Here is a 27,793-nt window from a genome sequence, read left to right as displayed (position 1 = left end):
CAGGCTGCACGTCTGCAATTTCAGACCTCTTTAGATTCATTCTCCATGCTCGGCGCAAATGAATAATGCGCACATTAGCTGCTGCCAGTTAATACATTTCCATCTCGTTGCACCGTTGTTATTGTTTTTCCCAATAAGGATCAGGGCCCGAGCAAAAGGCAAAACACACACACAATCAAAAGGCATCCCTAAATGTTCATTCTTGCTTTGACGACTTTGAAAAAAATATGTAAACATTTGTAAGATTAGTCTTTGCTTTTGAACATCCTGCCTCCTAATCTCACCAGGGATTTTGAGGGGGCGCCACCACAATGTAACAAGAATCAATCTTTGGGAACTCACAACCTTTGTCAGGGAGCCAAATTGGCACCACTATGTCCATTATGTTCGTGGGGCCCTGCCACAATTTTGGCACCCCTAACAGAAAATGATAACTTTCGGGGGCATACTGCATGCATGTCACTGGGGTGTTAACCTCACAGATTTTGCTTGTGTACCCTTGAACTTTTGACTCGTGTAGCTTTGAGACACTCCGGGAAAAGCGTACAATACAGCTTTTCATAGTGTCAGATGATGGGGTAACGTCCACTTTGTCTTTCCAACTCATTACACTTCAGCTTTGAAGATGCCATCTTCACTCTGTGGCCGTGTTCATTGTGATTCCTTAAAACAAGGTTGTATCAGACATAAAAATAATTATAGTGCAGGGGTCGGCAACCTTTACTGTCAAAAGAGCCATTTTAGGACAAACAAAAAAATAATCTGTCTGGCTATATAAAACATTTGAACATTGTGATGATGAACAAAACTGTGTTTATGTTACTGAGGGCCCAAGAGCTATATAATTAGAACTGCACTATGAGAGAAAAATCATCCAATGGTCAGCAGCATCCAATACTTTGAGATTCATTTTCTTCTACCTTCATCTTTTGTTTTTTGGATTTTTTTAAGTCAATGAATTTATGTATAATTTTTACTGAGATATGGTAATGTTCTGCCTCTTCCTCTTTTATGGCTTTTTTTTTACCCTCCGCCCCCCCTTTTTTTAATCGATTTTCTGACATTTTTGGCAAATTTTGTGTACTTTTATCTTTTATTTATTTTTGAGGATTCCTTCTTGTTTTTGAAGATTTTACAGTTACTTTTTGAACATTTTATTTTCTGCCTTTTTATAAAATAAATGTTCTGATATATATATATATATATATAAGCAATTTTGTGTATATTGTGTGTTAATTTTCAGGATTTCTTCATTTGTTTTGTTTTTGGACATCTTATGGTTACTGGTGAACGTTTTCTTTCCTGCCTTTTTTAAAATCAATTTCAGATTTTTTTTTTTTCTTTTTTTGGCAATTTGTGGACATTTTATGGCAAATTTGGGGATTTCGCTGTTGTTTGATATTTTAGAGTTACTTTTTAAACATTATATTTTCTGCCTTTAAAAAAATAAAAAAATAAAAAAATCTGGCCAGTTTCATGGACATTTTATGGTAATGTTCTGCTTTTCCTTTTTCTTTGTTTTTAGTGGCACCTTTTTGGAAATTTTTATTTTTATTTTTTTTATAAACCTTTTTCATCTACCTGTCTCTCCCTGACAACTTACAAAAATATGTAATCATTAATTCACATCTAATCATTAATTCATTTACAGCATATTTTATCTAAAAATAAAACAATTACTGTATGTAAAAAATTATGTTAATTTATATATATATATTTTTTTTTTTTTTTTTTAAGAGATCCACAGGAAGTCACAGGATAATGTGGCTCCAGAGCCCCAGCTTGCAGACCCCTGACCTAGCGGAACCCTAATGTTTTTTTCCCCCCTCAGCCCATTTTCATACGGTTTTCTAAACCATCTTTTCCTTTAATCGCCAATTCCCTTCGACATTTTCAACGAATGCGTTATGAAAATACAAAATACACGGAATGGGAGGGTCTGTCTGTACTCAACCCTATCATGGACGTAATCCTGCTTCAGTTGGTGCTCAAGTGACGATTAATAGAAGTGCCCAGCTTTGCTGACTACTAATTATAAGGGTACCGTTGTAGTATCGAAATGTATAACAGAGGCGGAGCAATGTGGGAGTTTGAGTTTTAACTTCAATACTCAAGAGTCAATGCCCATTTCCATGTGAAGACATTTTCAAGGACCAAAATAAACAAGAAAAATATCACTCATTATTAGGTGTATTATATGAGTCGTGGTTGTTGGATACACTAATGTCATACGCTTGGGGCTGTTGGATGTCCTGTTATGGTTAGCATAGCTGTAAATGCCAAAGTGCGTAAAGGCGACAGGGCCAATAACCGGTGACAGTCGCCCTCCTTGACATGACAGAGCGCATCCAAGCCAGACGGACAGAGCGATATCGGGAGGAGTCGTGACAGGCACAGGGGGGTGAAGTGGGGATATTTGGAAGGGTGGGGTGTGGGGTGGGCACTGATTATTGTTGTTGTTGCAGTGCATCTCGTGTCGCGTAACATGATCTAGATCATGGGGGGCCTCCCTTGTCGAAATACAGACTCACGCCACTCCTATAAAATACATCGGGAGGGGTGGCCACGAGGATGGAGTAAAGAAGTGCCTATCAAAGCCCATTTGGATTGTTGTGATTAGGGTGGGTGGGGGTTCTTGATCACATGTCACTTAGGGACCCTCACATATTTTTGCTGGGAGATATAATAATACATACATTCATTTATTTATATCTGTACCATTAGAGAATATTCGAGACACGTATCAACTAGCGTGCGCCGTCACACGCCACCATTGCTCAAAGCCTTTGTAAGGCCTACCAGGAGACGTACCAGGCTCTGTTGATCGCAGTGGGAAACAGCAGCAGCCAATTCAGAACTAAGCGACCTTGCTGGCTAATTGAGGACTTTTTTTTGGTACCAAACGGACTACTGCATACAGGACTGTCTCAGAAAATTTGAATATTGTAATAAAGTCCATTATTTTCTGTAATGTAATTAAATAAGCAAAAATGCCATACATTCTGGATTCATTACAAATCAACTGAAATATTGCAAGCCTTTTATTATTTTAATATTGCTGATTATGGCTTACAGCTTAACAAAACTCAAATATCCTATCTCAAAATATTAGAATATTTCCTCAGACCAAATAAAAAAAAAAAAAAGCCATAATCAGCAATATTAAAACAATAAAAGGCTTGCAATATTTCAGTTGATTTGTAATGAATCCAGAATGTTTGGCATTATTGCTTATTTAATTGCATTACAGAAAATAATGGATTTCATCACAATATTCTATTTTTCTGAGACAGTCCGGTATTTTGTCCGGTGAATACAAAGTCTGTTGTGTCCAATTAAATCAAAATTCCACTGCACAAAACAGACCATTTCAAGTTTGCATGCTTTTCAACTGTCTGCATACACCTGAAAGAAGTGACAATATGGCATAAAAGTTTACAAAAGCAATCATTTGCTATTGTAGCACTTACAAAGTTTTTAAAATGAAGTAAACATTTTACTCAGCCCAGTTATTTTTAAGACAAATACCCAATGTGTAAAGATTGTTGACTACGAAACATCAACTGCACTTGGACCCCCTTTTTTTATTTTTATTATTTAACATGTAAAGTCCCATTATTGGTTAACATCTTTTGAAGATGTACACCAGTGACAGTGAAGTCCAGGCAGTTGACGATGTTAGCTGCTAGCTCGCTAGGCTCCGATTGCTGAGTTGGCAAGTTGCTACTGTACATAGCTGGCAGAGGATTTTGATTATTCAGCTTATCATTTTAAACAATACTGATAATGTTATTTTAACACTTGCATGTTTGTCCTGCATGTCATTCAAAATCCTCAAATATAATATGCTAACTCGCCTGTATAACTGCAGTATAAGGCAGTGTTATACAGTGTTCTTCTTACAAAGTTCTTTCGCTCTGTATTGCAGGTGTGCCAGCCATCCGGCAGAATAGCTATTGCTCCAGTGACGTTACCATATGCATTTGCAACACTGTTAAGCAGTGAATATGTCCATCTTTCCAGCGAGGACAAACATTTATCATGCAATTCACGGTTCTTGTTTTGGGGGGGATGGAAGAAAAAAAAAAATCACTGTGAACCTTTGAGATTGATGTTGTAGGGGCAATTTAGGTAGATTTTTTTCAAGGCTGATAACATCTCTGTTATGTGCTGAGGTTGGATCCCAAAGCGCAGACACAAATAAAATTTTAACTATTTATTCACATCGAGAAACAATGAGAGCTGCACACAGGAACAGAGGTAATAATCCGACAAAGAAGCTACCACGGACAGTGAATCAATCTGATTGGTTGTGACTAAGTAAAGGATTTAAAGATTGACATCACATAGGTCCTGACATCACCTAGCTGTCACATAGCAAAAAAAAACAGTTGAAACTAGATGCTTTTACATCAATGCATGCGTGATGCATGTCATCGAGTGGTGCTCTGCTCTGCCATTTAATTGTTGCTTTGCATTTTCAGAAATTAATCGAGGGCCACTCTGAGGATGACCCTGCAGGTGCCATCCTTGATTTGGAGTCTTCAACAAACATAACATGATGATTTGAAAAAGCCAGAAGTTTCAAACACTCAACCTCAGACTAACCACATGTCAACCATGCTGCCACCCTCCCATTATCTCCAAAAAGGAAAGCTCAATAAGTTGTATTATTGCTGCTGCTGGGTAATTAAATTCACTACACCAGAGAGTGTCTTTTATTTTCTTGGGGGTTGTTGTGCAAAGTAGCACACCCGCTGTTCTGAGATTAGTTCAAAAATAGTGAACCCCTCAAAGTGCACACATTAACACACGCATGCTTTTTTTTTTTATTTCCAACATAGTTGCCTTCGAAATAAAATAGCTTTTGTACATAGAGTGTTTTCCCCCTCGAGTTCCATAAAGAACTCCACCTGGGAGCGGATGTGGTGATATCATTATGACGGACAATCCAAGCGGGTAAAAGGTGTGCAGCGCTGAGCGGGGAGAACAAGGAGAGGACTTCATAAGCCGATAGTATCCCATCTTTTATTAATGTCACTCCCTGGGAAGTCTCAGGTTTTTCCTCTCAGTCAGAATGTCTAATGAAGATGTCGGCGGCTGGACCGGTGAGTCCATCCTTTTAATACCCGACATATTTTATGATAATGAAAGGTATTAAAAGAATGATTATGATAAAAGTGCACCCCCCTCCCCTCATTGGTGCGTCCGCACAGCTGTGCAGTGGCAGCAGCAGGCGCCGCGTGAAAATGATCCCTGCCAAAAAGTAAAGAAGGGGCTCCGGAAAGTACATAAAGTGAGTGAGCGATGCGTCGTACATCATTACACGATGTGACTGACTATAATAACACGAGGAAGAAGCGCTCAGTCTTGAATGTCACCATTTGATCCTATTCTGTCTGCATTTGCTCCATAGCATAGTGTCTTTTCACCGTGGTGACCTTTTTACAATAGTACACTTGAAAAAGCTGCTGTGTTCAGAAAGTCACTTGACAGCACTGCAGGCGACATAAAGTCATGTATGAAATCACACTTGTGTCCAGTTGAAATGTGATTCAGTCTTTGTGTTGTGTGCCCGTGGTACCACATTGGACCGCTGGTTGGGGACCACTGCCATAGAAAACTGCATTGATAGACTGATACTTTTTTTCCAAGGTCAATACGATACCGATTATTAGTAGTCAAGGAAGCCGATAACCGATATTTCAAGACAATATTGCAGTAAAAGAGAAAATATTAGCATAAAAAAATTTAAATGGAAAAATAATTGACAGCTTTGCCTAAAAATAAAAATTGCGGCAAGTTTCCAGGGTCATCAGCATGTTAAGCTAAATTAAAATCTAAGAAAGGAAATAGTTCCCTTAAGTTTTTGACTGTACAGGACTGTCTCAGAAAATTTGAATATTGTGATAAAGTCCATTATTTTCTGTAATGCAATTAAAAAAACAAAAATTCCATACATTCTGGATTCATTACAAATCAACTGAAATATTGCAAGCCTTTTATTGTTTTAATATTGCTGATTATGGCATTTTTTTTAACTTGGTCTGAGGAAATATTCTAATATTTTGAGATAGGATATTTGAGTTCTCTTAAGCTGTAAGCCATAATCAGAAATATTAAAATAATAAAAGGCTTGCAATATTTCAGTTGATTTGTAATGAATCGAGAATGTATGGCTTTTTTCCTTATTTAATTGCATTACAGAAAATAATGGACGTTATTACAATATTCAAATTTTATGAGACAGTCCTGTAAATAAAGTTTTCAAATATGTCAACATAATTTCAGAATTTAATTTTTTGTTAAAAAAAAAAAAGTGTCGGGAGTTTCCAGAATTTCAACATAATTTCATTTTTCTTTTTTAATTTAAATAAATAAATAAATAAATAAATAAATAAATGAATGAATAAGTGTAAGGAGTTCCCAGTGTCAGCATCATTTTGTCTAAAATAGAAATTTAAATCAATCCATACATGAAAAGTTCTCTGTATCCTTACTGAGCAAAAAATGCATGTGAATGTAGCTAATTTGGGGGTTTTGTAAAGGTTCATAAAAGGTTTCAAAAGATCATTGCAGACAGTGAAAAATTGTCTGAATATGTTTGAAATGTCTTTGTGACAAGTAAAAACTGTGAACATCTAACAAATCCTGATTTAATCCCTAAATTCACTACATTCACAAGCTTTCACCGCTCAGTGACATACCAGCTTTAATTGGCCTTAAGAATCGTAAAGAGGCCGATGCCGATACTTGTCAAATTGCCTAATATCGGCAGTTATCTATACCTAGAAAACTGTGCCAATTCAGCCATTCACTGGCCCCATTACAAGTCTTCAAAGTTCATCCAAGCACGTTTTATGGAACTAGCGTGGCACACCCCATTTTCTTGATGGTGGCTTTGCTGGCGACGAAGGGGGTCTAAGGCCACCCGCTGATCGATTTCATTATTTAATTAAGAGCTGTGTCTCGAGACTTTTGCCCATATGGTCGACATCCCGTTATCGGTTACATATTTAAGGGGATCAAATATCAAATGCCAACCCCCCACGGAGACGCGAAGACTAAGATGTTGCGAGCATCAAAGTAACAAGCGCTGCATTGTACTGTAAGTGCAAACAAACCTTAAAGCGAAAGCAGCCCCATCGCGGCTTCAAAAAGTTCCCCGCCTAGCTGAAGGAAGCAGGTGAAAAAATAGAAGTGTATTGACCTCTGAACCCGGGTGCACACTTGTTGACTGATATTTCACACTGAGGTCGCATGATCCCTCGGCGGTGTTGTTCGCGTCGCCCCCAGGGGAGAGCATCCCCAGTCCCCCATTTCTTTGAAGCTGCTGTGTTTTTATGAAGAGTCTGCCGTCGGTTTCCTGTCCTCTCTGACCTTGTGTCTCCATGTGGACACTTCAGAGAAAGAATTAGGGAGTTGCTGCAGGGTAGCAAAAAACCCAAGTGTCATCGCATTGACGAAGAGCTTGGCACAAGGAAAATTAACCAATAAAAATCGACAACATTGGAGAGCGTAATCATATGGAGCAAACCTCATCTATGTTCTGGAAATTTTGTGTATGACTCTGGAGGACAAAGGTCAATCCAAATAAGGATTCTTTGTGGTTCTCACATGTGTGGCAATGTTGTGTCCAGCTGAGACAACATCATGTGGAGGCCGATGGGTTCCACATGGAGTTCATCAAGTGAAGCAGCAACAACAACAGCAGCAAACACACACACAGAGTCTGACACCTGTGTCTCATACGACACATGAAAATCTAATCAAGATACATCAGACGGGAAGGAGCTATGAAAAACACGATAAAAATCAGCGAGATTGTGAAGAAGAGCAACGTTTACGTTCTATTCATTCAGCAGCGGTGCCCTGCCATTCCTAAACAGTGCTTGCTGGTTAAAAAATAAATCAATGAATCATCCGTTGTGCACATTTTAATTAGTAGTGCAACAGAAGCTTGAGTCATAACTCGTTCGATCAAGAGCAAGAATGAATCAAAATAGCCACCACGCACTGCCTGCTGAAGGACAACCAAAATAAAATACCAGCATGGATGTCAACGCAATAGCAGCTTTTATTTTGAAATTGACCCCGAAGCCCACGGTGGCGTCTTCTAACTTGACTCGTTGTTACGGTCCACGGTATTTCCTGATCCGTGTGGTGGGGAACTCCCTCCACGAGCAAAATCAACACAACGCCATCCCGAAATCATATTCAATCGCTAATTAATAACAAGTAACCGCTATTTAATTATGCTGTCATTGTATGATACGGTGTCAGTACCAGATGTGATTGGGCTGCCAGATCGTAATCGAAATTGTAAATACGTAAATATACCTAAGAACATAAAAACAAGATTTATTGGATAAATAATAAAATAGATTGAATAAAAGATAAATACACCAACTAATTTACTGACGTGAGACAAATGCTGCCAGTTTAGAGTGCTAATGTATTGCTATTATCATTAAGACTGTTTTTGTGATGTATTGTGATTTGTGAACAACTAAAAACAAAACAAAACCAAAGTGAACATCTGACTGCACATTTCGTTAGCGCTGCTGTGCTGACGTCATCGGCAAGCACGAAGGAGTCAATCGATTGTATTTCTTCAATCTTAAAATATCATGCTTTTATATTCTTCGGTTTATTTGCCTTTTTACAATTTTAGTCGGTACATATTGTTATTGAATTGACATCTTTAATATTTTCTTTCCAAAGTTTTCACGTCGACCGAATAATTTCCAGCCAATCCTGTAGTGTGACATCATCGGTAGGCGACCCAAGTTTGGCAGCCTGATCACATCTACCTACTACCGACATAACACGGCACGACACGACACAAGTCTCCGGCGTTAGCAGTCAGCCGCTCATAGAAACGTAAACATTGACGTCTCTTGCGAGATGTGTGGTGCATTCAAATGCATTCTGACATTTCACACGCACACAGAAAGAAGTACATCAATGCATAAAACGTTAAAAATTGCAAATATGTAAACAATGTGGATTTTATGTCAATCTATAAAAGCTGACATATATCAAGATCAATTATGAGCGTGAAATCACTTTGCTATTTTACCTAATTACAATCAACGCTACATTCTAGTCACTTCTGTTTACAATACCTAATAACTAGGCTTTACATTCGTGACTTTATATTCGTTCCCTTAACAGCAGGCAAACACTGAACCAGCTTAGCAGTTTCATTTTTATCAGTCATCTATGCTTGTGCTCATGTACACCTTGATTGAGAAAATTGATTTGATTGGTTATGATGCTAGGCAGGTTGTGATGCTTTGGTTTTCCCAAGCGGAACATAGTTGAGCCTCACTATAAGAGCTGGACCCTCTGTGTTGAACAAAATAACTGTCAATCTTTATGTCATATGAGCCTACGATTTGCAAATTGAGACGACTAGGGGTGTTAAAAAAAATCGATTCGGCGATATATCGCGATACTACATCGCGCGATTCTCGAATCGATTCAATAATCGGCAAAATCGATTTTTTTTTTTATTTTTTATTTTTTTTAGGATTCACACCTTAAGCATGGAAGAATGTTATATGAACGGAACATTAAGCCTTAATATTTTATTGCAATGCTGTTCAAACATGAAACAAATTACAACCTCTATAAGACTGAAATTTCAGATAAATAAATAATACAATTTTCATATAAATCTTACACTCTACAAGCTTACTGATTAGTATTTTCTAAATTCAAATGAAAAAAAATCGCAACAATCGACTTATAAATTCGTATCGGGATTAATCGGTATCGAATCGAATCGTGACCTGTGAATCGTGATACGAATCGAATCGTCAGGTACTAGGCAATTCACACCCCTAGAGACGACTGTACATCAGCAAATATGGACGTGCTGCACCTTCCCAAAAATGGTGCGACCAAATGTTGTGCAGTGCGACCAACTGAAAAAGTTAGTGTAGAGCCCTGTAGAGCCCCTCCCTTGACAAATTAATTCTGTCAGGCCCTGCCACTCTGGGCACGGCGTGAAAAAAAAACATTACCAATTTTTCACAATTTTTCCCCGCTGCTGAAAAAAATCTTAGCGGAAGCACTGAAAGAGTTTTTGAAGACAGCAGAGGACGGGTTGGGGTACCCTCAGGGTTCGTGGCGTTTGCGCTGGTCCAGTTTGCGTCGCAGCATGTTGTAGTTGTCTCGTGTGCCTGGCGCGTTGGGGTCCAACTTGAGAGACAACTCGTAGTGTTTCTGGGCCAGCTCCAGCTTGCCCCAGCGATGGTACAGCACAGCTTCAGAAGATACACACAAATATAACATTGCCATGACATATAGCTTTTACGCACTGCACATTATATGAAAATCATTAATTTATAAGTACAAAAAAAAACATTGAAATTCATAGAAACAATCTGAAAATAATTTAAGTTATCTGTCACCTAAGTTGCCATGGCAGCCAGCCGCATTCGGGTTGATCTCAAGAGCGTTGAGGAAGAAGCCTTCTGATTCCTAACAAATGAAAACACAATATGTATGTATAAATGTATTACTCTTGTATCCAATAAAGAGGATTTTTTTCTGAAATAAAAATTACACTTAGCCACCTTGTACTTCTCTTGCTTTCCCAAGACGTTGGCCAATGAAAACATGATGGTGTGATCGTTCGGGAGGAGCCTCAATGCTTCTCGTCCAATCAGCTCCGCTTGGCCCAAGTTACCTGGGTAAGAAGGTGTAGCTTAAGTGTCGCTCCTCAGGTGCATTCACAGTGTCAGAAAGTTATTAGGGTGGGAATGGGAATAGTACATTAACTGAGTAGTGACATAATATCATGGCTATATATTTGGACAATAGTGTATATACAAGGTGACACAAAAAAAAACGGGAACTTTTTAGCAATCCAATAAAACCAAAGGTGATGGAAGAAAATATTTTATTCATAGTAATCGAAACCTTAAAAAATGCTATTTATAATCAGACGACAGTTTTTTTTTTCCTTTTTTTTCTTTTGTTTTTTCTTTTTAAAGATGGCGGCGGGCCCAGGGATGGGTCGTTAATATAAGGGTAAGGCAAGGCAAGTTTTCAGGTTTCAATTACTATAAATAAATTTAAAAAATTCTTCCATCACTCTTGGTTTTATTGGATTGTTAAAAAGTTACCGATTTTTTTCGTGTCACCCTGTAGAATGACACAGTGATTAAATGTGTAATCAATATATTGGAAGAACAGCAGCCACAATATCTTGCAATATCGATCTAAAAATTTTGTTTCTAGCATAGAATTTCCTGCAATATGTTTTAAAGAAGAACTGTGCCTTCTGCAGTTAAAAAAAACAAACGACATTTTGGTTGCTCTGGGTCTAAAGTGAGTAAGAATATCTAACCTGTGGAGCATTTTTAATTGTAAAAAAGGAAGCGCTTGGTGGTCTCCATTAGAGCTGGTCAATTAATCAACATTTGTTGAAGAAACATGTCCTTTCTTACGTGATGACAATGTCACTCCTACACTGATGAATTTTTAGAGTAGTAACTTGTCATTATTGACATTTTACCATCCAACTTGCCACACATTTCACTTAAATGTGGCCTGTAACACAAGGCCTTTTGGTTATTTGGTGTCCCAGTCTAAAAGCTAGGGGCAGTGGCACTATGTAAAAGGAGTACATAAATAGGAGACGAAGTAGGGCCACACCTTGTTGCCACCCAAGAGAAGGTTACCATTTATTTTTCAGAGTATAATTCACAGTCAGCTAATATAGTGCTGTCATCCATGTTTACCTTCACAGTATTCTTTCTTGCCCAGAAGGTATATACAAGGCTTGTGCGTTCTATCGGCGTTACAGTATCAGAGCATTTCTTTTGAATATGAATATACAGACGTACACTGTCAGCAAACTAGTATTGGTATATGTGCATCCTTATACAGTGTCCACTCACGTTTTTCATGAAATCAGTTCAAATTAAAATGTTAACTTTGAAAAACAAAAAGAAGAATTAGATGTTCATAAAATACGGTTACAAATTTCTTCAAAATTGCATTCCTGTTCAATAGGAAAAAAAAAAAAAAAAAAAAAAAGAGTTGCTGAGGCCACTGAGATGCTGTGTTGACAGCTTGTACATAGTAATGACGCCCAGACACACTTAACTGTCAGCTTTTATTTATTTTGGAGATGGTGCTTTTGCCCTGTGCACACACGGACGAGCGGTTTGGTCCCTAATTAGGGATGAACACAAGGCCCGACTGGGTTATTGATCTCTGTCACCGACCCGTCTGGTGTCTGCCCCCCACCCCCACAAAAATGGAGGAGACAGACCGCCTCGTGTCATGACTTTTTTGCGGGGAAAATATCCACAGAGAAAAGCAAATATCCCTACTTTCCATTTGAAAGTAACGCCCATTATTCTGTTCCCTTTTTTGTTTGTTTGTTGGCGAACAGGGGAAAGGGCTATGATTATTTCAGTCGGATTTGTGGACGCAGGGAGGGGGGATATTCTAGGGGGGCACTGCTCTGGCTGTGCTCGCCCACGTTTGATCAGCAAACACGGCGAGGCCTGATTGGACGGCCGCGGCGTCCTCCTGGGAGACTCCGCCTCCCCACGGGAGCACCTCCCCGACAAAATGGCTGGAGCGTTCGGAAATCAGAGCATTCTCCACACGGCGGGGAGGAGCGCCTTGAGAAACTCACAAGACAAAAGCCTTAATACATAAATTTCAAGCATTGCTGATTCCCGCTCTTCCGCTCTAATCTTGTTGGGCGCTTTGATTTGCTTCCAGAAGACACAAACGATGAGTTCTAGCTCGCCAACGCTGGGACACACAACTAAGGTCTCTTTTTAAACTCAACAGAATATTTTAAAACATTCACTAGCCAAAATATTAGGTACACCTGCACAATGTAAAAAAAGTATCATCCAATAAAAACATTTTGCCATTACAATGTAAATAAGGCTGAGTTTTGATCCTATCGATAATGTTTTTAATGCAATTTGTGTTGATATGTTTTTGTTTATATTACGGCAATAACCATAGGGAAACGCCAAGGGTTATGTTTGTAGTTGACCAATAGGTCCAGTGTACACAGCAAAAATTGGAATGCTAAAATTTCAGGGTTAAATTTTGGGGAATTGATTTTAACTCCTGAAGTGTAATTTTAACATTTTAGTGTTCTAAATGGTGTCCAGAGTAGGTTATGTTATTTTAAATGTTGTATTAACTCTGTAGATATGCAATTAAGCGCCGCCTTCACACCTGCACTTCTCCAGGTTAAGAGAGATAAGCCAGCGCCATTTTCCTCCTACTAATGATCACGAAAAGACATATTGTAGCACCTTCTCATATTGTGTAATTAGTGCTTGAGGATTGGTTGGCCATTGATTGGATGTGCTATTGTGAAGTCATGCATTGTTGTTGTTTTTTATAGAATATAACTATTTGAGAAATTGGTAGTTGATATTGACACTATTTTATGACTCATACAATTAAATAGTTAGTTAATTAACATTTCTAGTGTTAATGAAAGCAACTCATTTTAAGTGTTAAAAAGTACAAAACTAAATGGTGTAAATTTTTAACACTATGCAGTAGTGTAAAATCAACACTGACCAGTGTTGGCTAGTTAAATTTCAAATACCATCACAGTTGTTTCAACTCAATCTCAGCATAACAAAAATATCACTTTTAAAAGTGTTAACTATATATAAGGTGGACTAACAGATACTTTTGTAGTGTTAAATTTAACTCTTATAGGTCTTGAATTAACATTGTCGAGGTCTTCTGAACAACATGGCTGCAGCTGTCACACTATACTACAAAATTAGAAGCGTATTGTGATCAATTTATATACTTGGAAAAGCAACCTTTTTGGCAATGACCCACATGCTGCTTCACAAAGCCTAAAGGGAAATGTACGGACTGATTTAATGACATATAACAACCTGTTGTGGTAAATTTACATGTGTACATCAACCACAGTGGTTAGCACATCTGGCTCACAGAGTTCTGAGATTCAGGGTTTGACTCTTGGCCTTTTGTATGTTCGCTCCATGCTAGCGTTTTTGTTTTGTTTTGTTTTGGGGGGTTTTCAGCGAGGACTCCAGCTTCCGCCCACATTCCAAAAACATGACTCATATTAGCTGAATTGAAGACTATTGTCCATAAGTACAAATACCTTCGCCAGCATTCACAACCAATCACCCCTCAGTGGGATTATTGACTTTAGCATTTTCTCTGAACACGAGTTAACTTAATGTTAAAATACAAAATTTTAAAAGTTTCCTGTGAGGTTGATGAAAGTTTTGTGATGGCTATAGTTTGACCCTGGTTTGCTAACACAATTGCTAACCAAAACAGAAGCACCTACCAAGGCAAGGCATGTGTGAGTGTGCATACCAATATTGTCGAGTAGAATGACCATGTTGTTCCATGCCAGGCTATGATCAGGTTTAAGCACCGTTGCGTTCCTCCATGCATTCAGAGCATCCACGTGTCTCTGCTGGTCAGCATACTGGCAGGATTAAAACCAAAATATACATGTAAGAAGTAATGATTTTGTATGTATGATAATATGAACCCACTATGTGTTTTATGATGTTACACAGTGATATTTTTTTTTTTTTATATTTTTTTTTTTTTATATTTTTTTAGTGACAAATCCTGCAATGGAAATGCCCATGGAACTTTTGGAGGACCAATATATGATTGGACTGTGGGAAATATAGTGCAAAATTAGTTTAAGCATAAATTAATAGAGCACCATTGCTACTTTTACGAGGTCCAGTAATATTTGGGGGGTTGGACATTGGATCAGAACCCTTAAGTGAAAATGTGGCCCAAGTCTCACCAGGCGTCCCAAGTTGTAGTAGCAGTCCGGATACTTCTTTCGGAAGTGGATAGCGTTCCAGTAGCTCTTCTCCGCTTGTTCAAACTTGCTCAGACTGTTTTGCACAATACCCAGATTCATCCAAGCGGCAGCAAAATCCGGTCTGGGAAAAGAGATGTCAGTAGGGGGCGCTGCGCAATGTTTGTGTCTGATTGCTGACAACCTACTGGATGGAAACGGCTTTGGAGAGGAGCTGCTCCGCCTCGATCAGCTCATTCCTTTCCTTGAGGATGTTACCTAAGTTGTTCATGGCATGGACGTAGGTGGGATGAAGCCTGCAAGACGTGCATAGAGAGTTATCAATAACTGATATGAGTGTACCAATTTAAAATAAAAACCAACCTGACAGCTTCTCTGTAATAACTAATAGCAGCTGTGGTGTTGCCTCTGTCGGCTAAATTCTTCCCGACGTTGTAATGGACCTGAGCAATCAGAACATCATTGATTATTTTAATAAATAACAATGGGGGTAAAAATACGGTGTCTTTTTTTTTTTTTTCCCCCACCTTGGCATTGAGGGGGCACACGGCCAGTGCGCTGGTGAAGAGGCTTTGCTCAGACCGCCACTGGTGACTGCGGAGAGCACAACGAGCTACAAAGGTGACCATCAAGGCTAAGATGTAGAAGCACAGTAGCTTCTGTGGAGAGGAAGAGAGAAAGAGCACTCAAAATGTACTGCATATTATCATTTCGTAGACTACACACAGGGAAAAAATGGTTGGTATGGTACCCTTCTGTTCATGAAAACTCAAAATGGTCACTGAATTAACTTGATATTGAAAACAGTTAATAACAATAATTTTTTAATAATTTGCCAATGAAAAACAGGCATTGCATTTCAATTGGGGTTCAATATAATTATTTTTTAAAAAGGAATGAAACTCACATGGACAAAATGATGATCTATCCTTAATTGCAGTCATATGATTTCGACAATTCTCAATGATACTTCTGCATCTGTCAACAGGTGTTCTGACCCACTCTGTTGAAGTTGTCAATCACCAAGCATCGTAAGTATTGACTTCAAAACGTTTGCTTTTTTCTTTTATATTCTTTTTTTGTTTTGTTTTTAACAGTCAAGTGTGTCAGTTCCTGATGAGAAAATGAAGCTTCATGGAGCACTTGTGATATTTTTGACTCCTCTAGACGGCAGTCTAGTTAGTTTAAAGATGCAGTGAAAAAGTAATCAATTATTATTTCACTAGCCTTTATCTTTAAATCAAGAGCACCATCTAGAGGAGTTAAAAAAAAAAAATAAGAATATTGCAAGTGCTTCATGAAGCTTCATTTTCCTATCGTGAGTGTCAGGGTGAGTATTTTTACTTTATTTGGTTTACGTATACAAACATATATACATGTACAGTACTTACATTGTCACAGAATGGGTTGTGCTCAACTATAATTGTATTGTCCATAAGCAATAGGGGGCAATTCGCTACTTGGGGACAACAACAAAAAAAAAACAAAAAAAAAAAAATAACTGCAGATACATTTCATGTAGACCAAACAATTGACACCTAAGCAGGTTGCAGTAGAGAAATGAAGTACTTTGGTGAATCTTTTTTTTTTTTTTTTTTTTTTTTTTTTTTAAATCGTACATAACAGAATTGCGTGAAAGTAGTGAGGTTCCAGAGGCTGGAAAAGTTAGCATGCCAAATTACTTTGCATCCCTTTATCCTGACACATTTGACCAGATGTTTTCAGCAACTAAATATAATGATTAACTAGTCACTGATTGTTACTTTTCCAGATCATCGATCAAGGACTTCCATGAATGTCTATTTGTGCTAGAACCCCCCCACCCCACCCCATTACCTCAGCCATCCTATTGATGACACAATGCATGATGTAATATTTAACTTTTCCCAATTTTTGACAGTTTTAAATGACGATCCAACTGCTATAGCAACTGGACTATGTAATCAAGACAACAGACAAAAAATACAGCCTAAAAACCTGAAATGTACATTAGTAGTTAATGTTGGAGGTTTTCACAAGCAATGGAAGAAAAAGCGCTCAGTCAGATAGCCATTGACGCTTCACCCATATCATGTTGTCATAGTTGGGCACAATCCACTCCCACCTTGTACTTGAACCAGCGGCGGCAGCAGTGTGCCAGGGCGCAGGCCAACAGGAGGCAGTAGCCGGAAGAGGGCAGGTAGAGCACACGCTCGGCAATGACAAAGCCCACGCGGAAAAAGATGTTGCAGGCCGGCAAAAATGGGACCACGAGCAGCACCAGGGCCAGGCTTAGGGTCCTTGGTCAGGAGAGAGAAGATAAATGTGAAATGATTATTAATTATTATATAAGGCCTACAAGAGCACACAGAGAGCACCATCATGGACCTCAATTGGTAGAGAGGCTACGTCTCACACAGAAAAACATGTCTAGTAAGAATCAGGATGAGAAAGGCATCGTCTTCATAATCAAGTGCACTTGTAGACATAGAGATGGTTCCACTCGCTTACCTTCGCTGCTGGCCGTCTGGCGAGCACAAGGCTTGGCCTACCAAGCCTATCAGGACGCACCAGAGCAGCAGCGGCCACACTACCCTCCAATCAGTGGTCGACCTAATGAGCGGCACGCAGCCCATGGACCAATCAAAACACAGCCACCAGGGACACAGCAGCAGCCAGCCATTCAAGGCGTAGTAGTAATTATAGTTGACCACCTGTCAATCAACAGAATGGGAGAGGAGGAGGGAAGAGGAAAAATCATTTTCAAACTATGGTGTAAAATAAAACGACATTTTTAATTTGTCGTATTATTTCAGTTTTTTTTAATAGGATTTGCATATTATTTGACAATGATGTACATGCACGCAACTACATACTGTGTTACAGTACAAGGGCTGAACAATTTAGAAAAATCATCTAATTGAGATTTCTTTTCCCCACAATATTTTTTTTTTTTTTACGAACACAAGCAATAAAGTAATATGTATTATAATAAAAAAAAAACAGTCAGATTTACTATACATAAATGTTTACACTAAAAAGACAAATGAACCATGAATTAATACGAAAGACAGTTTGATTACTTAAATTACAGTTGTTACCTTACTATTTACCACATTGACTGGCAGTCTTTTAGTGATCACTATGATGACAACAACAACACAATTCTACCGAACAAATGTGACGTAAACATAAGTCACTCAGTCAAACATGAGCAACGGCATTATTGTTAACAAAAAGTCATACAAATCACGAAAACTAAAATTGAGAAAAAAACAAAACAAAAACGTCATTTCTAAAATAAATTAAAAAATTCTTTTAGAAAACAAAATAACTAACTATAATTTTCGCAAAATGTCCTTTCTTTCTGTCTTTGTGAATTAATATCATATATGAGCTTTCTAGATCATTTTAGTATTGCTGTACATCCCAAGAGGAAGGAAGGTCAAAGGTCGTTTGAGAATTGCAGTTGAATTTATTACACACTATTTAGTGTCCTATTTTCTTTTTTTAGTGACCTATTTTTTTTTTTTTAATCTTGTACCTGACAAATACTCCACACCAAATATTGGGCAACATGTTTTGTGCCATCCTTGAAAGGCAATTTTTATGCAAGAGAACCCGTTGCACTGGAGGGGAAAACAATAATAAATTATTTTTTTTTTTAAATCACAATATGTGGTTATTTTGTTGTTTGCTTCACGTAATGTTTCTCAAGTATGTTAACAGCAGACGGTGGCTGTGATCTGACCTTCTTTATCGTATACGCGCTCCCCCCTCCCTCCCCGCGACGCATTCACATACATTCGTAAACAAGAAAATTTACTCAACTTTTGAGTGTTGCATGGCTGGTCGGGAGAGTGTGCAAGGCCGACCTATCAAGTTGACGGCTATTTATTGCTACAACACAATTTTCTGATAGCTAACATTCGCATAATTATTTTGATTTGAGCATGAAAACTGGAAAGCTACCTACTAAAAAGAGCCGAGTCCCTGCAAAGGCAGCATCGGTTGGAAATCCCATCCGTCTTTTACCTCGCCAGCGAGTGAAATCTTGTACTGCGTTTTTATCCAGGTAGGCTTTTTATCATTATTATTGTCGCCTCAGATAAAAAATGTTTTTTGTTTTTGGTGTTTTGTAGCTTCTGCATGATAACAGTAATCACGCATTGAAGTTTGACTCGACTTCCGTCTGGAACGACTGGGGAAAGGACGTATGCCGTAAAGCAGTCTGCACGTTTGTAGTTTTTTGTGTGGAGTTCACACCATCCACCTCAAAGTTGTTTAGTGACAGTAAAAATGATACAAGACTCCCTCAGGCCATGACAAAGGTTTCATTAATCTAACTTTAAGTTAATGTTTCATCAGCAGAATTATGAAAATATGAATTGAAGGTTCCAATCTTATTTTTTAATGTTGCTTTAACATAATGTTTTTTTTAAGGACACAATAACTACCACCCAGTCTGACTCACTCTAAGAAACATGTTGTCCGCGAACGAGGCGGGGTTGTCTACTTCAGTGAACGCCGGCGGCCCAGTTCCCATAATTCTCCAGCGGGTGTAGAGCATGAAGAAGCCGCCGAGAGCCATGAGGGCCAATCGCATTGGCAGGCCCGTCCGCAGCATCTCGCGTGCCTGTCAAAAATCATTACATATGTCATATACAGTACATATGTACATACATAACACATGTGTGCGTGCCTGGCCAAATCGATGGGGTCTAATTAATGCAGCTTTGCATACGCAACGTATACAATGTGACGTTTATCAGATGAGGTGGTGTATGATTAATGACAGAGCAGGGCGGGGAGGGGTGTACTGTAACTCACATTAAGAGGGGTCTTCCTGAGGACTAGCCTCTGGCTCAGTTCATACACGTCAACATTACAAATGAAGAGGACATCAAACGCTGCATTTACACCCTGGAGGGAAAAAACAAGACGGACATTTAAAAATCATCATATAGGTCAGTGACAAAAGAAAGCATTAGCTCCAATTACAGTATTGGGTTATACGCAAAGTCAAAATGGATGTCACACTTCACCATTTCACACAAAGAGACCACATTACCAAAACAAACACTTTGGGAAATCGTTTAAAATACTAAAAAAATGTTTCCTCACTCTCTCAGGACTAACTATATTATCATGCAACGAGTCGTTAATTTAAAAGCTAAAATTCTGACTTTTTTCACCCTCATAATGCACCGTCTCAAAGAAAAAAAAAGGGAAGTTTTCTTGTAAATGTGAAACTTTTCCTTATTCCTTCTTCCCATTACAACCTCTTTATTGCCATTTCTTCACTGCATTTGCAACAATTCATAAACCAATTTTTGTTATTACTTTTGTGCTGGAATGTTGGTATTTACTATTTATTAGCTAAAATGATGACTTTTTTCCCCCTCGTAATGTTGTGATGTTGTAGTCATACTGTACTATATAAACATGTTGTAATTAGTGTGCCTTAAATAATAATGAATTTACTATTAGTAGTTCATCTTATGTCCAACTGAGTTACATATGATTAGCTGAAATAGTAAATTAACAAGAAATATAGCAATAGACCGATTATCGTTGCCGATATTCAGCATAATGACGAATATCTGCATCAGCCTTTTTGAAGAATCATAAGGCCGACAATATATCAATTTAAAAATGCGGCAACTTCAGGAAAGTCATTATTTAAAATTTCAGTTGTAACAGATGCTATTGACCCTGAATTCTCTGCACTTTCTGTTTTTATTTGAAATTATAACTAAGAGAAGTAAAATTTTAATGCTACAACATATTTAGAAATTCTGGAAAACTTAATTTACTATCGAAAACAACAGGGAGCTGTTTACTTGTTAAAATTTTTATTTGACTTTTGAGGACATGCTACAAGCCCTTGGGAGATCCCTGAACCTATTGTTATCTATTGAGATTTTTTTTAACTCCCAATATTTTACGAATCCTAAAAATTGCTCAATAAACATATGCTTAAAAATTCAACAAATTTTAGAACTGGCGTTGGTATTTTTTTTGGTAAAATCTGGTGCCAATATACAGGACTTTCTCAGAAAATTAGAATATTGTGATTAAGTCCATTATTTTCTGTAATGCAATTAAATAAGCACAAATGCCATACATTCTGGAATCATTTATAAATCAACTGAAATATTGCAACTATTTTTATTGTTTTAATATTGCTGATTATGGCATTTTCTTTTACTTGGTCTGAGGAAATATTCTAATATTTTGAGATAGGATATTTTAAAAGAAAATGCCATAATCAGCAATATTAAAACAATAAAAGGCTTGCAATATTTCAGTTGATTTGTAATGAATCCAGAATGTATGGCATTTTTGCTTATTTAATTGCATTACAGAAAATAATGGACTTCATCACAATATTCTAATTTTCTGAGACAGTCCTGTATATTGGTTATTGGTGTCTGACTACTAATAATCGGTATCGGTATCAGCCCTGAAATAATCATATCGGTCTATCTCTAATATATAGTACATTATGTAACACTGCTATAATCTTTAAGCAGATGTAAAAACTTCATACCAAGACAGTGATGCCTTGTTCTTTACAAAGCATGGCGGCGGCGCACAGCGAGAGGCTGACCACAATCCACCACACAGAAAATCCGCCATCTTTGTCCACACCTGAGCAAGAAAAGCAAAACAAAACATAAAACATAGTATGGCTGGTCAAATGGAATCAGTGAGATCAAGTTGAATAAACTCACCTTTGTTGAAAGCTTTGCAGTATGTGAGGAAGGACAGTTGGAAGAAGAGCGCACACAACAGGTCGGCCCGACCTACGATGCCTGCCACCTTTTGTGGAGGAAAGGAAAAATAACAGACAGATATTGTTACCTTTGCCATCAAAATTAAGTTGACACAAAATGTAGGGATCATATTATTATGCATCATATTTTATGTATAAATTTTGACTTTTAGAGAAGCTGTAAAAGGGTTGATAGGCGCTCGTATGCTTCTGTTACTGCTCGGACACTACCACCAAAGTTGGAAAATTTGCCGGCTTGACTTCAACCCTTCGCCCCCCCCAGAAAATTGGTGCTTTTATACATAATAAAGACCAACCTCTGTCACTAATACCACCTCTGCAGGTGTAAAATTGCATTGTTGACCTCCATTCAGTGCTGTTCATACAGAAAAGGGACGTAGGGAGTTAATTAGGTGGAAAAAAATCGAGCTTTTACAGGAAATGTACCACCTGTTATGGCTCTGATACTGGCTGGACAGTTGCAGTCAACCACCCCTCCCCAGTTTTTTTTTTTTTTTTTTACAGAACAGTGCTGGCTTTCAGAGAAAACAGAAAAGGCACTAGCCCACCACTGTTACAGCTCTTAGACTATACAACCGCCAAAGCATGGAAATAGCTGGATCAACTCCATCATCCCTACTATTTAATGTTAGTGCCTAGACAACAGATGTGGGTGGCGGTGGTTGTGAAAAAAAATCTGGCTTTTACAGAAAATGTACACAGGAGCCACAGATGCCGCCATCTACTGTAATAGCCTTCTATGAAGTCAGATAATGGCGGGGTCAATTTTGTCCCTCACAGAACACAAAATGAGGAAAAATACTGAAAATGTAAACAAAAAAAGAAAAAGAAAAATAGCCAACAAAACGGCTGCTGTTTTGATACTACCTGCAAAACCATAACATTCAATTTCGAACTGCCTTTTCACGGTGATCAGAAAAAAACGCAGGCAGTGTAAAATAGGCCAAAAAGTGACATTTTATTTTGTTTTTGTCAACTGCCACAACCTTTTTATTTGCTTTCTATTTAGTTCCAACTGGAGGAGTACTCACAAAAGGAGGGAAGGATTTCTCATTAACGTTAACATGCGAGTCCATACAGTGTGTCGGTACAGAATGGTGAGCATCCTGGGGTTGCCTGCTTTGATACGTGCAGCAGGCCCGCCCGAGCCAACCGTGTGCCCGCCACACCATTTTTGCCCTGCATGATTAAAGAGAAAACGGGAGAGGAAGCCGGCGCCTTCCAGCCACGCTTCACAGCAAACGCACGCACGCACGCGTACATGCGGCAGGTCAATAAGCATCCTATAGCGAGGCGTCGGCGGTGTCCACATGTACCTTGGTCCTGACGCTCCCAGCTGAGCCGGCCTGTTTGTTCTTGGCATGGAACCACTGCACTGTTTAGTGTGGAAAAGCTCGGGATGACACAGACACCGTGGCACTGTTGCAGGGGATCTGTCTTGTTAGTTGACGGCCCAAAAATAAAAATGGGATGCGGCACAATGTCGCCATAGGTGATCTTTTCCTGGTTAAGTTCAAAGCGGCGAAGGGGAGCTCGCTTAATTGGCAACGATTAATGTGGCGGGTTAGCGGGAAGCAAGACTTTCAAGATCTAAAATAGCCATTGAAATTGTTGTCATTTACAAGTTGAAGTAAAATAATAATAATAATAATAATAATACAATTCTGTTTTATATTATTTTTTTTTACAGCTAGTGGTTGACAAGTTAAGGTATTTTTCCTTACATACAGCATGTCTTATATACAATGGCCCCCAGAGGGAGGTTGCATCCCCCCCCCCCCCCCCCCCCCCAAAAAAAAAAAAATAATAATAATAATAATAATCGCAAATTTGTGAGAATAAAAACCTCAGAAACTTACGACAAATACACATAGCGTACATATTAGGGCTGCACGATATTGGAAAAACGTGATATGCGATATAGTTGTTGAATATCGCGATATCGATATTATTGCGATATTTAACATGTACCTAAAGAAAGAACATTTTTATTGTCAAATTAAAGAATAAGATTTTGTTCATGTGGTAAAAAGCAAGTTCAATGTGTTCCTAGTTAATTAATTGTAATTACCCTATTATTACCCTGTAATAACCCTGTAATTACCCTAAACTATTAGATGGTGATGTACATTTAAGTTTGTGTCTGATTGGTCAATTTCAGGTAAAAGCCAAAAATTCCATATGAAAATTATTGCATGTCTTTGCGATATGCATATTGCATGGCCCAATATCAAGATATCGATATTTTTTACGATATATTGCCCAGCCCTAGTACCTATAGTGTAATTCTAATGTGAGGATTCGTTGGTGGTTAATGGGACATTGTTTAGAAAATAAAAAGGCAGAATGGAGACGGATTTATTCTTAATTTAAACTTTCCTCGTCATACACGGCAGCGAGAGCAACAGCAATTCCTGATCCCCTATCACCTGACTCACACTAACCAATCAGAAGCTAGCATATTTTAGGTAAATGCAAGTGAATGACAGACAGCAGCAGATTTGACAAATTAACTTGAACAAATAAAAACATTTAAAAAAATACCAAAATATATGAATGCATAAATACTAATTTTGGAAACATGATGTTGTTGGTATTTGTCAACTGTGGGCATGTGAGACTCTTGTGTGATTAAGGGCTAAATAAATAAACTTGACGACTTTCTGGTCGTCTTAAAAGAACAGTTTGATTTCTACACACTTTTTTACAATTATGAACAGGAAACATCATTTTTACTGTAAAATTGAGCTACATTCCACTCATTGATTCTATTTTGAGCTATCAATTTTTGCTTGCATGATGTATAGGAGAAACTTTCTGGCTCGAGCACCGTCACTTGGTTGTGTTTCAACAATCCAACATAACCACTGGCGACGTTTGACTGCTCTTCACCAGTCAAGCGCAGCCAGGCAGTTATGAGTCAGACTAAGTCGCCAAGTCTACGCGCAGAAGCAAATTTGTCAAAATCAGTCATTTGCATGACTAATTTACCAGCCTCAGCCTGGATTGGAACTCCCAACATTAAAAGAGTGAGATTGATGCACTATTGACTCACTCATCTTACCTCCTAATATTGTTTCAGTTGAAGTTATACTACTGAGAAATATCTAAATTTAAACATTCCTATATTTTTTGTGTGTATTTGGCATTGATGTTGTGACAAAAAAAAAAAAAAAATTAATAATAATAATAACCAGAAGTTAGTCACCAGTTACTCCAGTTCTGAAGTACGGTAGTTTTTTCACTGAACACTTACAGTACTCATACTCGAGTACTCATTGGGGGACAACTTTTACTAACTTTTACTTGAGTCATATTATTCTAAGATAAGAGTACCGTACTCTAAGTAAGATATAGTTGGTTACTTAAACCAATCTCTGGTTTTAATTCTCCATAAGTAAATAATGATGCTCTGCTAAATAAAATCTGTTTTTCTATGTAGTCTGAAAAAAAAAAAATCAACTTTCTCCATTTTGTTACTTACGCTTTCCGTATGGACAGGGTGCGCAGCAAAGAAGAGTGCGGCCAGCATGGAGGTCTTGGGAGCACGGTTCAGTATACGAGTCCTCTCGTCATAAGCCAGTCCACCTATCAGCAGGGCAAACACGTCAATCATCAGGGCGGAAATGACAGCATGGAGGGCGATGTTCAGCACGTGGAAGCCCACAGGATGAAGGCCACCTGCCAACATGTAGTTCAACCTACAACACACCAGGGTTGAAATGTTGAAGTATAATGTGATAGGATTGTGGTTATAGATATTGTTTGATTGGCATTTGGTAAATCAAAAAATTCATTCCCTGCATTTCTATGTAAAGAATTAGTCTGGTAATCCACACCCACTTTCTTGAACGAAAGGAAGTTGGTCTGGTCACTTGGCCATTGAAAGCAATTTCGACAATCAAATTTGTTTATTTGCTGTGGCATATTCTTCGTGAGCAATGTCACTCTTCGGCACCGGAAGTCTATCATGACACGAATCATCAATCATCATTTTTACTGCAAAACAACGTAGGTCATTCACGACTGTCGCTCTTCGAGTTGCCATGTTGAATTTACTCCGTATACGCCCATGACACATCGTGCATGATTTGTATGCTAGGATGCTAGGTCAGAGGAACAAATTATATTATTAAATATTTTTAATAATGATAACAATAATAATAATAATAATAATAATAAAAACAATAATAATAATATATATATATATATATATATATATATATATATTTATATTATTAAATATTTTTAGCTAGCACGTTTATTATACATATAACAAAACATACTGTATATATGTTTAGTATATTCTCTAATCCTTATGTTTTATATTATATGGAATGGAACGGGTCAAATAAAATTTATTTAATAATATATTATTATTTTGGGACTACAAAAAAAATGCAGAATTTGGTCCAAATGTGGCTTTCAAAACATGCATGCATGCTATTTTTGTGACACGCTCATTGATTTAATCAGCTGTCACCTAGCCAATTAGAACCAAGCATATTTTCTATTTTCTTAAACTCACTACTACTGGGTGTGCTGAGGCAGCAGGGGGAGTACAAACCGAAAAGTAAAGACAGTGAGTGGTCTGTAGGACTTGTGACTGGAGTTGCTACTCAGGTTGCTTCCCCAGAAGTCATTGCTCCAAATATTGGTTAAGGGTGTTGTTGGCTTCAAGTCCTGCCACAGACACATACAAACAAACATTTATTTTCTGCATGTCTCTGTTGTGTAAATTTAATATAACAAATATCAAATGTTGAGAATATCCATTATATACTTATATACAGTATTTAGAAAATCACTTTTGTGTGTGTGTGTGTGTGTGTGTGTTACATGGAAACATGTAATGATTAAACCAAAATCCCCAAAATGGACTGTGTTGTATCTGAAGGTAGTGACAAAAAAGTGAAAAGTGTACACCTGGACCTCAGTAACCTATGACTCACTGTATTTGTATCCCAAAATTAAGAAGTCAATTTAGCATTTGTCTCCTTTCAGAACAGCAAAATACAACTTAAAAGGTCCCACGTACTGTAGACAAATTTTATTTCCATTATTTATAGATATTTTTTAAATATACTTAAAACAATCGTATCACAAAGCAGTCAAAGTGCAAAATAAAATAACATAAAAACAACCTTGTTGTTGATGATCGCCTCCGAATCGTCGAACACAAAATCCCCATCATAACTATTGATGAAGCAGAGCAGTGCCACCAGAGCCACAGTGACCTTTGCCTGAACCGGACCCAGCCTGGGGAGGGGGACTTCCTCATCCCACTGAACCTCAGACAACGCCATGATGATGCACCAGCACCCGTTTCACTCCTTAACATCGTCCAAATCCCTAAGGACACGAGACAAGTTGGTGGACATATATTATTTTTTGGACCACATCACCGATTAGATATAAAAACAACAACTTGTGTACGAGTGGCAGACAATAAATGGCTGGTTGCATTCATACCTATCTTTTGTGGAGCTTCGTGACAGGGTGCATCTTTGTGTTAGCTTCTTTGGCAGCAAGCTAAAGTCGAACAGAAAACTCGCTTAATTAAAACACACATATACGGAAGCACATTACGTCAAAAATGACTTTTTAGAAGGTTTTCATTGAGTGGTTACTTACACGCCAACGTCGTACTATTTAGCATTAGCATGTTTCGTCGGATGCTGCTAACCTCAATATTGGTCGGGAGGTAAACGAAATCAACACACATTAATAATAATGTCGAAATTGCTAGAAGAGTACAATAACTATTTTATCTAAAAACCTGGGCCAGTTTTATTGTAGATGGAATCCTTCTCGAGGTGCAGGCAGACCACTAGGATGTAAACAAATAGACACGCTCTGGCTTGATTCACTTCCTAATACGTCACACACCACGTGACCAATAGACCAATAGATGGCTTAGTTGTTGCGCGGCTTTCCTTGTGCTGAATAGCCGCTGTTCATAACACTAAAAAGTTAAATAATATATGAAAATGTTTTTGCCAGTCATAAGTTGTACATTATATGTTTAAAAAATAATAAAAAATTAAATTCTAACGTGGAAAAACGCTTCAGAGAAAATGTCACAAGTATATATATGTATGTTTTTTTTTATTTTTTATAGGAATTAACATATACACAAAACGTGTCCAAAAAGTTATGCTTTTTTTTTTTTTTTTTTA

At 38.0% G+C, this 27,793-nt stretch overlaps 1 protein-coding gene across 6 annotated transcripts in view; it reads right to left on the bottom strand.

Annotated features, from left to right (window-relative positions):
• Nucleotides 1-27,479, bottom strand: part of tmtc4 (transmembrane O-mannosyltransferase targeting cadherins 4) — a 70,587-nt gene extending 43,108 nt beyond the window's left edge. For 3 of the 6 annotated variants that reach the window (XR_013287259.1, XR_013287258.1, XM_077536740.1), the window contains exons 1-19: nucleotides 27,249-27,479; nucleotides 27,087-27,146; nucleotides 26,759-26,966; nucleotides 26,182-26,297; nucleotides 25,099-25,315; nucleotides 21,553-21,640; nucleotides 21,369-21,469; nucleotides 19,646-19,738; nucleotides 19,290-19,451; nucleotides 17,327-17,529; nucleotides 16,941-17,115; nucleotides 15,364-15,495; nucleotides 15,200-15,279; nucleotides 15,025-15,132; nucleotides 14,819-14,960; nucleotides 14,368-14,482; nucleotides 10,587-10,699; nucleotides 10,422-10,491; nucleotides 10,124-10,274 (exon numbers count right to left, since the gene is read on the bottom strand). Coding sequence is in view for 4 of the 6 variants with exons in the window: in XM_077536740.1 (XP_077392866.1) it covers nucleotides 10,126-10,274; nucleotides 10,422-10,491; nucleotides 10,587-10,699; nucleotides 14,368-14,482; nucleotides 14,819-14,960; nucleotides 15,025-15,132; nucleotides 15,200-15,279; nucleotides 15,364-15,495; nucleotides 16,941-17,115; nucleotides 17,327-17,529; nucleotides 19,290-19,451; nucleotides 19,646-19,738; nucleotides 21,369-21,469; nucleotides 21,553-21,640; nucleotides 25,099-25,315; nucleotides 26,182-26,297; nucleotides 26,759-26,920 (2,226 nt within the window). In the remaining 2 variants the exon portion in view is untranslated. Of the gene's footprint in view, nucleotides 1-6,378; nucleotides 10,275-10,421; nucleotides 10,492-10,586; nucleotides 10,700-14,367; nucleotides 14,483-14,818; nucleotides 14,961-15,024; nucleotides 15,133-15,199; nucleotides 15,280-15,363; nucleotides 15,496-16,940; nucleotides 17,116-17,326; nucleotides 17,530-19,289; nucleotides 19,452-19,645; nucleotides 19,739-21,368; nucleotides 21,470-21,552; nucleotides 21,641-22,645; nucleotides 23,381-25,098; nucleotides 25,316-26,181; nucleotides 26,298-26,758; nucleotides 26,967-27,086; nucleotides 27,147-27,248 lie in introns of those variants that run through there. The other 3 variants (XM_077536739.1, XM_077536741.1, XM_077536743.1) reach the window with 3 other exon arrangements.
• Between the last annotated feature and the right edge of the window lie 314 nt (nucleotides 27,480-27,793).

Source organism: Festucalex cinctus, chromosome 11, assembly GCF_051991245.1.
Source record: "Festucalex cinctus isolate MCC-2025b chromosome 11, RoL_Fcin_1.0, whole genome shotgun sequence".
NCBI classification, from domain to species: domain Eukaryota; kingdom Metazoa; phylum Chordata; class Actinopteri; order Syngnathiformes; family Syngnathidae; genus Festucalex; species Festucalex cinctus.
This window is presented reverse-complemented; position numbering and strand designations above follow the sequence as displayed.